Raw genomic sequence first — 13,423 nt, forward strand, 5'->3', positions numbered from 1 at the left:
GTGGTCTAACCGGCCCCCATTACAGTGTGGTAGTGTCTGGTGGTGCACCTGTCGGCAACAGGACTCCTGAGTCTCCCGCATGATGGTGTGTGGGGAGGACCCGTCCAGACAGGCAGCTGAGGTAGTGTGCTGAGTCTCACCTAGTTCCAGTGCAGCGCCTCCACCTCATCAGGGTCCCTGCGTCCGCAAGGGGATGATCCTGTTGAGGAACTCCTCCGTGGTGCTCCTCTCTGTACATTCACTCCACACATGTACACGAGAGGGTTTTTGAATGAGAACATCTTTATTGGTGATGTGGGCTAGCTGCACCTTGCAGTAGAGTCTTAGCCACTCATTCTGTAGTCAGTGCCTCCCTTTAAAGGTGTCTCTCTCCTTAGATAGGGATTCCCTATCCCCGCAGGGATCACTGCCCTGTGCCAGGTCCCTGGACACAGTCTCCTCTGGGTCACTACAACATAACCCCCAGTCTCTTAGGCTAGTACTTGAACTTGGATGCAGATCTCTGACAGAACTCCTGCAGAGCTCCTGCAGAACTCTGGCTGAACTGAACGTAGATCTGTGCAGAACTAACTTTAGGCTCAGTGCTGTGCCTTATGTATACTCTGGAAGCTGACACACCTCTGACATCACTAACCATGGAGTCAGAGCATGTGACCACTCCCATCCATACACAGGGCACTCCACCAGGGTGTGAGGGCAAACCTCCATAATTACTGCTGGCATGCCCACAACTTACCAGGCCTTACTGTCAGCAGGAGAGATGACTGTAGCCATTTTACATGTCCGCTACATTTATATAAAACATGATCGCTTCCTGTCTCACACTGTGCAAAAGAGATTCTCATCTATTGTGCTTTTATGTCTATGGAATTCCTCATCATGTTTATAGGCACAGAACTACAGAACTCTTATGACCGGTGTGCATGGATAGATTATGACATGGGAAGACGTAATTATCAAACCTGGAACTGGCTAAAATAAAACAAGTATTCCAGACCTGTCAAATAAAGCAGGGTCACACACCGAAATCAAGTCTAACTTATTTGCAGAATCATTGGACTCATTAGGACCCTCCAACTGTGCGTCAGGCACCACTGGTAGATTACAATATTCTACCGTTCCTGAATATTTTCCATGCATTTTACTCTTCCTCACCATTAACCAAGTTGTGTAGTGTTTGAATATAGTTATGAATTGGTCTACTGTATGCAAAAATTCCTGCAGTGGTCTTAAATAGAGATGGGTAAATTATTCGCCAACATTCGAATTAGCTGCAAATAATGTGTTTATTCGGGAGTTGAAAATGAGATTCGCCTAACTTAAAGAACCCTTTTTAAAATGTATGCGAATGTATGCGAATGTATGCCTTTCTGCCTGCATCCACTATTCGCACATTTGTCCTTAACATTCGATTCACACAGATCCTGAAATATGGGTTTTGAGGGACATAGGGGAGGAGTGGTAAAGAGGGGAAATGGAGAGAAGGTCTCAGTGAATTGAATGTTTAGGACGTATGGGCGAGCAGTGGCCACCGGCAGAATTGCATATATTCGCACCATTTCTGGCAGGTGAATTTCCCTAAAATATTGGCAGTTTGAATTTTCATAAATTTTCCCAACACTAGTCCTTAACATGACACTTAATGCAGCAGTTTCCCCCTGACCTCCTCTCTTTTACCAAGATGGGAAGCAGGCGGCCCACCTGTTACTTTTAGCTATAGTGACCCCTGGCTCCTGAGACACTTACCGGTAAAAGTAGCACCGGTACTTCCTGGTATTTGATAAAAGGTCTGATGCGCGAAACGCGTAGGTGTTTTTTATTTTATTTACCCCTCGATTTTCTTGCCTTTCGGCTGTTAGTGCATCGCACTTGACTTGCATGTTTATCTCCTGGTATTTAAATCCCCTGCATCTCACGGTCCAATAGGAAGCCACAACCGATTGAAATGCAGACTTCTATTGGCCCGCTTAATGAGTGAGATTTTAACCTCCATTTTTTTTGCCCTGGGGGGAACTAGAAAGCACTACTTTTACCGGTAAGAACTAGTGTGTACTGGGTAGTGAGATTTGAAAAAAACGGGTAACGGATACCCGGCCAAAATCAATAGTTCTACCCGGCCGGGTACCCGTTTTTTCACTTACCTGCAGGGTGGCGGCGACATCTAGGAACAGAAGCAGCAGTCCTGTGGCAGCAACGGAAGTGTCTTTAGCCCACGTGGGATAGCAGGAATCCATTCCACAGCACCGCAGCAGGAAAGCAGTGTGTGTGTGAGAGCCGCCGGGGAACCACGTGACTGGAGCAGGAGACGGAGCGTTCCTATTGGACAGATGGCTGTCCAATAGGAACGCTCTGTCTCCTGCTCCAGTCATGTGGTTCACCGGTGGTTCTCACACACACACTGCTTACCTGCTGCGGTGCTGTGGAATGGATTCCTGCTGTCCCACGCCGGCTGAAGGCACACTTCTGATGATGCCACAGGTAAGTGACGTGATTATTTTCAGCTACCCTGACATTACCCAACGCCAGGTATTACCCGGCGCCGGGCCCACTTCTCAGTTGCCGGGTCTGGGTAGCTGGAAATGTGCTGGGTAACCCTGGGTACCGGGTAGTTCCGGGTACTCGGTACATCACTAGTAAGAACCTCAGGAAGCAGAGAGAGATACAATGTAGGCGGTCACCATCCTGATAAGAAAAGATGGGGGGTTAAGCAGCCAGACCTAAGGTAAAAGGTTGAGGGTTTTCGACTTCAATGGAGTTTTACTCCATAAAATATGATTTTTTTTAATGGAAATATTTGGGATTCAGTTAAGAATTTGCGATATTACTCTTTAGGTCTTTGGATTTAACAGATACTGTATAGCATTAATTAGATTTTTATGAAGTGTAGGCTCAGCAATGTCAACAGAACTTACATTGTTTTTTTTGTGTTTTTTTTTTTACATAAATCGGATCAGTGACAAATCTACAAAAAACTTTCAGTATTATGGGTGGATTTTGAAATATATAAGAGCAGATGTGGAGACTTACATACTCTATCCCACATCCATACCAATAATCATGGGAATTTGTACATGGGGTGCGTGGGAATTCCCATAGCTACTGACTTGGTTTGGTGCAGTTTGACAGCTGCTTCCATTCTTTGCAGAAATGAATAGCAGCCGTATAACGCCCACTTAATTTAAATTGTTAAATGGATAATGTTACAGTAATGTAAGGTAGCAGGAAAATAGACATCAGAGACCACATGTAATAAACGTGTATTCTTCAATACTCATGTACAATTCTCTGCACCAACATGCCATCTCGTCTCTCGCTTGCCTTTATATGCTTACCAGGTCACTTCCCAGACGCTGGAGAAGAGATAAGCCCCATTCTAATGAATGAGACTAAAATCTTGTCCATCCCAAGGGAATTAGCTTTACAGCTTATTGAATAAGAACCACTGTGCTGCTGTGAGGTTCAGGGGCTTTAGCTCATACTGAAATACTTCAACATGCTATAACCAAGCTACTGAAGAGAAAAGACTGAGTCACTGATTGAGCCACCTGTGCTGAAACTGGGATAGCCTTAAAATCTGACCTGTTGGGAGTTTCTTGACGACTCGAGTTGAGCACCCCTGCTTTAGACAGCGCTTATGGCAATGTAAAAGCAAAACCAGACGCACAAAGGACTAAAGATAAATCACGAGGACATTTAACGATGATTTATTATTATATGAAATAAAGCAAAGCATTACGTTTTGGGGATAACCCTTTGTCAGGTGAAACATAGTGGATACATAACCCCACTATATATCCAGGTCATCGCTGCATCACCTCCTCCCCCGAATGTCAGAAGAGCCAGGACTAGGGGGGAGGTACAATTCAAGCAACATCATGTTATTTTTGCTCGTTTTCTAAGGTGGGATTGCATTCAACACCCCATGGACAAGTCTACCCCCATGGGTATCAGGACAGTGGGGATAGGAATGGAGTAAGGGAGCGCAAATCATGAAGGGTGCACAGGAACAAATACAAATAATATACCAATTAGTATTGTTGCTTTGGTGACAACTTGATCGCTACCCAATCATGTGGTCATGACTCCAGAAATCTGGTGTCATTGGGGCGAAAAGGTTCAAATGAAATCCTACAGTAATTTCTTCTAATAATAATAATAATAATAATAATACAGCTCAACCCCATTATAACGAGATCCATTAGAACGCAAATCCGCTTATAGTGCGATGCAAGGATGGCTCCCAATTTTTTTAATGAATATGTTACAACACAATTATTGGTATCTTTATTGTACAATGCATACAATTGTACATTATTTCTAACGCAATCTGCTTATAACGCAATGTGATTCTTTGCACCCCAAGCACAGCGTTATAAGGGGGTTGAGCTGTACTAGCAATAGTAAAGAAAATAATATTTTTTGGTAATGCTTTTAAACAGCCTTTATAAATTTATTAAGACCTGCTGACCTGAAACCTAATCGTGGTCCTAAATATTAGATGGGAAGCAATGGGCTCGGTAGTGAACCGAACCCAGAAGGTGGCTCCGGATCGGTTGACGGATACCGGACTCGGCAGGCCCAACAGATAGGAACCCCCCACCCCACATACACAACACATTGTCGGCACTCTCCCACCGTCCCCCATCCCAAGTTCACAAACAACCAGCTGGGGCCCATGTGCTGACTTCTGTCTTGGGACCGGGGAATGCTGACGTTGGTGAGATTAGGACTGATACAGCATTCTTTTTCAGTTACGTACACTGTTAGCACCCAACAAGGACTGACAAAAATATGTATACTCTATATTATAGCCCTGCTTAGAATAAGAATTGATCTAAATATGAAAAGCTATTATAAATGTAATGCCATAAATACATGTTAAGCAGCATATTTGTGATACATGGCTAATTTCATTCCTGCAACAGCAACGTATATTGTGGGCTGCGCCTCACCAGCTTCACGTTGCATATCCAGCAACCAACCTCGCACTGAAAAGACCGAAAAGGTCTAAATAGCTGTCTGTAAGTAGGTTAACTGGCTCTGCACTTCTTTAACCCAGCCTGTGCTGAAAAGATGTGTACTACGGCAGGCAAAAATGTATAAGGGTCCATTTTAAAATGGATAAGAATTAAAGAGTGACACACTGTGCTCATTTGCATGTAATTACCCAGAATCCCTGCCTGCAGCGGAAGCACTGTTTGCTATATTGGAGAAAGACAGTGTTTCAGACTTGACTGAGCAGTGGCGGATTTCCAATTAGGCCCGGGCCTAGGGCGGCAAAATTTGGGGGCACCAAAAATGTCCGCCCCCATATACGTTTGCCACGCTCTCAGGCCTATCGAGCCTGATGGGAAGTTACGTGGCTCCTCACCTGCCGCTCTCCTTCTCCTTTTGAACCACAGCATCAAATGATGCAGCAGACGTCACCAGCATGACGTCACGCGGCGTCTCGTGGCCATGACAACGCGACATACCAGCGTCAAACGATGTTGCATTACCATGGCAACGCGATACCGTGCGACGTCACTTTGGTGATGTCCGCGGCGTCGTTTGACGCTGCGGTTCAAAAGGAGGGAAGCGGCAGCAAGGAGTCGACAGCAACAACGAGGTGCCATGGGGCGGCGGATTTTCAAATCCGCTGCTGTGTCTGACACATGCAAATGCACCACAAGTGGTAGTTTTATTTACTGGATTAAATACAAATGACATCAAATAAAAAAAATTGCAATCTGTGTAAACTAGAGCTTTAAATATTTTGACCGCAAACATACTGGATATAACCACAGCCTTTTTTATTCTTGTATTATAAAATCTAACATTTCTCTGAAAACAGCACGATAGCAAATGTTGGATTGAATTTAAAAGGAACCTAAAATCAGATGGCAACTAAATCTAGTCTCTTGAGTCCAAGGGGGTTGATACACGAGATCTATTTGTACAAACAGACAATAGCTGGCAAACCGGTGCAGAATTAGGAATTGGTTATGCAATGGAAGGTTATTTTAACATTAAACTTGGATGCTGCATTTATTACCCTTTGAATATGTAATGTATTCAGATACTGCACTCAAATATGATTAAGAGACTGCAGATACTGCATTTAACACATTTCCATTATTAACAGCGTCATATAAACAAACGCTGACAGAAAAGAGGGATATCATTTCGAAACATATAAAAACTGAGGACGACTGTAGAGCAGATGTACTTAATGTACTGGGCGTGTTACCCATAACGGCTGGCCCTTATGCCAATTTACTTAGTATATACTGTCAGTTCTAATTCATGTAAGAATCAATTTAAAACGCGTGTCCTCTGGCTTTGTTTAAGCAATGGTGACCATGATTAATGAGAATCTTGGCCAAGATTCTTCTGTTTGGGGGGGAGCACCATTTTCTTTGGAAATGTGCCAGTAATAAATACTTTGTAGTGGTATGAATGCTATTTGAGCTTCCTTTTGTTTATACGTATATAGTGTTGCCATAGAATTTACCCTACTGGGATTAAACATGCCAATTGGCAAAAAGATGTTTAGATTAACAAGTAAGAGGATCTCATGATGTCTACTTTTGGTAATCTTGCGTTGGTGTTATCTATTATAGCACCACCACTACCACCAGGTGTCGGAAAGTAGCCGAGTAGGTGGGAATTTTATTGTAAGGGTTTTCTGCAGAAAGAAAGGAGATCATTGAAGGCTGTATTGTATGTCTTTATATATATATATTTATATATTTATATAGCGCCATTAATGTACATAGCGCTTCACAGCAGAAAGACACGTGACAATCATATATATATAACAAATAATATAAATAACACATAAAGGGGAGAAGTGCATCAGACATAAAAGTAACATTTAGGAAAAGGAGTCCCTGCTCCAAAGAGCTCACAATCTAATTGGTTGGTAGGAAGAACGTACAGAGACAGTAGGAGGGCGTTCTGGTAAGTGCGTCTGCAAGAGGCCAAGCTTTATGTATGAGGTGTAAATTATCAGCCATGGAGCTACTCATATGCTTCCTTAAGCAGTTGTGTTTAGAGGTGGGTCTTCAAGGTGGATAGAAAGGGTGCTAGTCGGATATTGAGGGGAAGGGCATTCCAGAGGTGTGGGTCAGTCAGTGAGAAAGGTTTAAGGCGGGAGAGGGCTTAAGATACAAAAGGGGAAGAGAGAAGACATCCTTGAGCAGAACGCAACAGTCGGGATGGTGAATAGCGAGAAATTACGGCTGAGATGCAGGAGAGGGATTTCAGCAGGGGAGACGCCGAGACAGATTTCGGGAAATTAGTAGAGTGATTCTGGGAGCAGCATTTAGGATAGATTGTAGGGGAGACAGGTGAGAGGCAGGAAGGCCAGACAGCAGAAGGTTACAGTAGTCGAGATGGGAGAGAATGAGGGTCTGTGTCAGAGTTTTGCTGTCGAGCAACAGAGGAAAGGGCGTATCTTTGTAATATTGCGTAGGAAAAAGGACAGGTTTTAGCTAAATTTTTAATGTGTGGAGAATATGAGAGAGGAGTCGAGTGTGACCCCTAGGCAGCGTGCTTGGGCTACTGGGTGAATGATAGTACTTACAACAGTAATGTGGAAGGAGTAGTAGGGCCAGGTTTGGGAGGAAGTATGAGGAGCTCTGTTTTTGCCATGTTCATTTTAAGTCAGTGGAGGGCCATCCAGGATGATATAGCAGAGAGATATTCAGAAACTTTAGTCTGTACAGCAGGTGTACGGTCAGGAGTTGAAAAATAAATGTATGTGTCATCAGCATAGAGGTGATATTTGAACCCAAGAGAGAGTCACCTAGAGAGAGTGTGTAAAGAGAAAAGAGAAGAGGTCCAAAGATAGAGCCCTGGGGTACTCCCAGAGAGAGATCGATAGAGGAGGAGGAGGTGTTAGCAAAAGAGACACTGAAAGTATGATGGGAGAGGTAATAGATCCAGGATAGAGCTTTGTTACGAATACCAGGAATATGGAGAATGTGAAGGAGAAGAGGGTGGTCCACAGTATCAAATGCTGCAGAGAGTTTTAGTTATATGAGCAGTGCAATGACCTCTATTTTTGACAGCATGGAGGTCATTAGTTATTTTACTAAGGGCTGTTTCATTGGAGTGAGCAGTGCGGGAGCCAGATTGTAGAAGGTCTAGGAGAGAATAGGTGTTGAGATTTTTCATGTTTGAAGGAAGAGGGAGGAATTAAGAATGTGTGTGAGCATAGGGATTATAGTATGAGCGAGAGGTTTTAGGTGATGGGAGGGAATGAGGTCAAGAGGGCAGGAGGTAGCAGGAGAAGAGGAGATCAGTAACAACACATCCTCTATGACAGTAGAAAAATAGTTGAGGAATGCAGGAGGAGACTTAGGAAGATGTGTAGGATGGCAGGGGGATACACAGGGGATGTCCTGACGTGTGGATTCCACCTTTTCCTTGAAATAGTCGGCAAAGTCCTGAGGTGAGGTGGAGGAAGAAGAACAGGCAGCAGAGGGTGGTCTGAGTAGGGAATCAAAGACAGAGAAGAGTCGGCATGGATTAAACTTGTGCATGTTGATTAGTGAAGAAAAGTACTGTAGGTTTGTTTAGCTTGAGAGAGGGCAGAGTTGAAACAGGATAGCATAAATTTATAGTGTAGGAAGTCTGCGAGTGTGAGAGATTTCTTTCAGAGGCATTCAGAGGAACGAGTGCAGGAACGCAGCATGCGTGTGTGGGAATTTAGCCAGGGTCTGGGGTTAGAAGGGCGAGAACAGCAGAGAGAAAGCACAGCATGTAGAGGAGGACAGGGCAATGTTGTAGTTCCTGACAAGGTTGTCAGGGTCTGGAGCAGAGCTGAGAGAAATGTGATTTAATGGTCAATGTACTGCCTTTAGAGAGAATCTGGTCCAAATGTTCATCCTACAGTATGTCCTCTGAGTTTGAAAATGGCACTTAATCTCCTTGTGCATCATGCAACAGTTACTTTTGAATGAGTATTATATACAGGGTTCTGTCAATACTTTTTTAGTAAATGTTAGTTACTGTTGCCTCCTAACTAATATCCTCATGAATGTAGCTGGATATTACCTACACTTGTCTGATTACCAGCTGTCCTCTGTTGATATTAAAACTCACGTGTACAGTACTATCTTAAAAAAACAACAACCATGTTACAATGGGTTAACAGTTGAAGTGATTTTCGTCTTCTCTTACCTTCCACAAATGGTTCCCATTCATACAATCGACCCAAAAATGGCTTGTTGTTATAGGATGCGCACTGCACTTCTCGGATGCCTCTGTTGTTCCCAAGACACAGCTGTTAAAACAAATAAACAGACAACCATTTACAGTTTAGCACAAATGACTGCCTTCACCAGGACCAAAACACTTACATTATTCCTCCTTTTTAAACCAGATGAGACCAGTGATGTTTCAAACTTCAGTAGGCTTAGTGATTACAAGGTAACCTTCTTATTAGCACCGGTATTGAAAACTATTTATAATATATTTAATGTTTTAAGAACTTGTAATGCAAAACACAACTGCAGCCTCAACTGAGAGGACTAAAATATTGATGACTTGGGACATACAAATTAGTCCCTTTGTTCTTGATCAACACTGAGGTTGATTTTCTTCCTTTGAAATCTGCATGAAAAATACAGAATATTAATAAAGACCCAACGCAGCTTTATACCATCATAGAAGATCCATTAGGGGAAATATACATGATATTTTATTTCCGCCTTGTGATAATGATATATTTGTGTTATTCACACAAAAACCGGTGTAGGTATTATAGAGTGAAAGAGTGCACTCGTGTCTAACTGAGCAGGAATACCTATTGGGAACTGCTCTACCCACTAGCCCAAGCTTATCACAAAAAAGCAAAGTACGTACAGTAAATGGCGCCCACAGTAGTGTCTGATAAACGGAGTTGATTTTTTGCATTACATGCCCTATATTAACTTAAAGCAAAGAAGGGTGGGGTGCTGTGTTGGTCCTTTCTTCCATGTAGTAACAAAGGAGGGAGAGGGAGTAGGTGGTATGATACCTTTTATTGGACCAACAAGTACTTGAAATGTTACAAGCTTTCGAGTCTCTCAGGTCGTCATAGGGTATCGTACCCCCCTACTCACTCTCCCTTCTTTGTTACTACATTAACTTGACAAATACACATCCCATCAAAATACATACTTCATTATCCCTGATCTTATGATGTGGTTATGCATGATCCTTTGGCTCAACCATTACAAGACACACAAAACTGTGCCACGTGTTAAATACACCATAATGTGACCCGTAATAAAGCCATTTTTGTTTATGTATTCATGATGTACATAAACAGTTGCAAAAAGTTTAATGTTTTAAAATGTACCACTACAGTATTTTTGTTATTTACCTGCCTGGAGTACTACCACTTGTATAAATTAAAAACAATTACAGTTCCACATTCTTTAAAAACAAATATTTGCATTTTAAAATCAGTTCTTCCACTCAATTTGAAAGCACAAATCTTTAGGACGGGTGCCCCTGTGTTTAACAGATTAATTTTATACAGCAACTTTTTTTTTAAGGCTCTTGGTATAGAAATAACATGAAATCTCTGTTCCTGTACATAGACCCAGATGCAGTTAACATACTGTAGGGGCATTGTCCAAACAACACCATGTAATCATGACCAACTGCAGGGGTGCACAATCTTTCCCTGCTGCACCCCCCTCCCTGCTTCCCTCCCTACTCGCGCCCACCCTCCTTTACCTTGTCCGACTCTCGGCGGCAAATGACGCCGCAGGGTCTAGTGGCGTCTTTGCTGCCGCGTTGCCATGGCGACACGTCGCCGAAGACAAGGTAAGGCCAGTTGCAGAGGCCACACGTGATTCCCCGGCATTAATTTAAATGCCTTAGGTGAAGAGTGTGGGGCCGCCGCAACTGCCACGCCCCCCATGACAAATCTTGCGCCCCCTAGTTTGCGCACCCCTGAGCTAATGTACAATATACCTGTGAGTAGGTTTACAGGCCTTGCACTTCTTCAAGCCAGGCTTTGCTTTAAAAGCGGTGTAAAACAGCAGACATACGCTTAAATGGATCCAAGTGCTCATTTGCATGTAATTACCCAGAATCCCTTGTTGCTGTGCAATTATGGGGTATGGCAGGTTTGTGGACCTGTCTTAGACATGTGAACTTGTTCATAAGTGCTCTCTATCAGTACTGTAAGATATAGGCCCATGTTTACTAAGCAGGGCTGTGCCATAAGACACCGCACAGGACTGGAAGACATCTTCTGGCCCATTCAAGTGAATGGGCCAGAAGTTGTCTTCTGGTGCTAGAAGGTGGCATAGCACTGCTTAGTAAACCATTTAATGCAGAACAGTCTTCTCATTAAAGGCTCAGAGCGCAGGGCTAATAACGCAGGGCTCACAACGAACAATTATCAAAATTCTTAACAACCGTTAATTTATCTGAGGTTAATGCACATCCACAAAGCTAATAATATGCAAAAACATCTGCCATTGTTTATCTCATTCACATAGGCTTAACGCCATGTGAAGCCAACACGGCCTTCACATAACATGCATGGCATTAAGCATCTCTTAACTAAAGGTGGTGTTACTCCCATCCAGACCATGAAATATAACTTTTGCTGGAGAGGAGAAGATAGGAACAGATAGAGAGAGAGAGAGAGAGAGAGAGAGAGAGAGAGAGAGAGAGAGAGAGAGAGAGAGAGAGAGAGAGAGAGAGAGAGAGAGAGAGGTTTTCCAATTTTCCTTGCACGTTTATTTTTTATTTTTTTTAAGGATTTCATCATCATGATGTTCAAGAGGGTATCTATTCACCAGTTCACACGTTGTTTCCCTACTCATTCAATTTAAATTGGTGTTTTTTTATTCTTAGAAATTGTGCAACATCTGAAGTTAAAATTGCTGCTAGGCCCCAATTTCATGATTTCACAAAGGCTTTAAAGAGTCTTCTCAGAGAATCACAGGATAAAACACTTTCTTTGGATTTTTGAGGTCTACATGGAAAACCTCTCTGTGCTTCCTGGTACTGTAGGGTGGAGAAAGGACGATAAACAGCAGAGGTTACTACATGAACTTAACCAAACACAAACAGAGCCCAGTGCTACGTCCAATGTCAAAGCATTGGCCAAAGCATTGTAAGCCTGTGAGCCCCTCCAAGGCATGTGTGAATTATGGTCATGCCTTGGAGGGGCTCACAGGCTTACAATGCTTTGGCCAAAGTGTTAAACTAAATGACCCTTTTATTCAAGAGATATATAGGTATTTCACTGTGTACATATTTTTGCCATTGGATGTAGCACTGGGCTCTGTTTGTGTTTGTTTGTAGTATTTATGGCCAAGCCCAGTAGAACTCCTTTTTGACATTTAGTGGTAACTTTGGGAGCTTAAATGAGCTTACTGGGTATCTGTGTGTTTGTTTACATGAACTCAACGGCAGATTTCTGCTTTTTTTTTTTTTTTTTAAATAAAAATGAAATAAAAAAAACATATAGAAAAATAAGATTGGTAATCTGCATTGGAGGACACAATTAGGTCATTTTCAAAAGGTCATTTTGGGGTGAATTGCGCACACAATTATGGAAACATTTCCTGCAAAAACAAAGATTATATTTATTATCCCCACTTGTTTTAACATTCATATGATATAAACAAGTCTATAAATCCATTAAAGTTTATGATCCTAAAGAAGCATTCACAATGAAGGACAACTTGACATCCAAATGACTTGATCTTTCATGTGGAAAAGCTATTATCAGTACAATGCACACATGTTTAGAAAGTTTAGCAAATTATAATTTGTGAATTGCAAAAGAGCAGTGTCTTACCTTTGTCATTTTCGCTAATGTAATTATGCTGTGTACATTTAATGAATCAATAATAAAATCAAGTATTGAACTAAATCCGAGTCAAATATGTTTCTTTTCCCAGATGACCAAACTGGAAAGGCTTGAACAAAATAATACAAAGCAGAAGAATTTTTGGTGCTTTAAATGTGCTGTGAAATTGGAGAAATGCAGCATATATTTACTCTCTCAAACTAATATTGGTTGTCAAAGCAGCAGTTCAAGGAATATCCTACATGTGTGTTTTTTTTTAATAAATCAGTTCTGTACTATGCAAAAATACTTGTAGAATTAAAAAAAAATGTTTTAAAGATATTTTTATTGTTTCTAATGTAGGAAGCATTTCCAAAGTGACAGCCCCCTTCCCCTTCTGATAGGCTCTGGCAATTGAGCCCCGCCCTCTCTGCAGCAGTGAACCAATTGTATCTAGTAACTGCCCAGTCAATCATATTCTAGGAACTACATTGCCCAAAATGCAGTGCAAGAACTGAATTAAATAACCCTGAGCAAGCAATCTATTACAGTCTATTACAGGAGAACGGATCGATCTGCAGCTTAGCTAATCACTTGTCAAGTGTGCAGATTGTATTGATGCACATATTGAAT

General features: G+C 42.2%; 1 protein-coding gene across 3 annotated transcripts in view; it reads right to left on the minus strand.

Annotated features, from left to right (window-relative positions):
- Positions 1-13,423, minus strand: part of THSD4 (thrombospondin type 1 domain containing 4) — a 531,228-nt gene that overhangs the window by 361,688 nt on the left and 156,117 nt on the right. For all 3 annotated transcript variants that reach the window (XM_075575821.1, XM_075575822.1, XM_075575820.1), the window contains exon 6: positions 9,169-9,271. In XM_075575821.1, coding sequence (XP_075431936.1) covers positions 9,169-9,271 — 103 coding nt within the window. The remainder of the gene's footprint in view (positions 1-9,168; positions 9,272-13,423) is intronic.

Source organism: Ascaphus truei, chromosome 18 (assembly GCF_040206685.1).
Source record: "Ascaphus truei isolate aAscTru1 chromosome 18, aAscTru1.hap1, whole genome shotgun sequence".
Taxonomy (NCBI): Eukaryota; Metazoa; Chordata; class Amphibia; order Anura; family Ascaphidae; genus Ascaphus; species Ascaphus truei.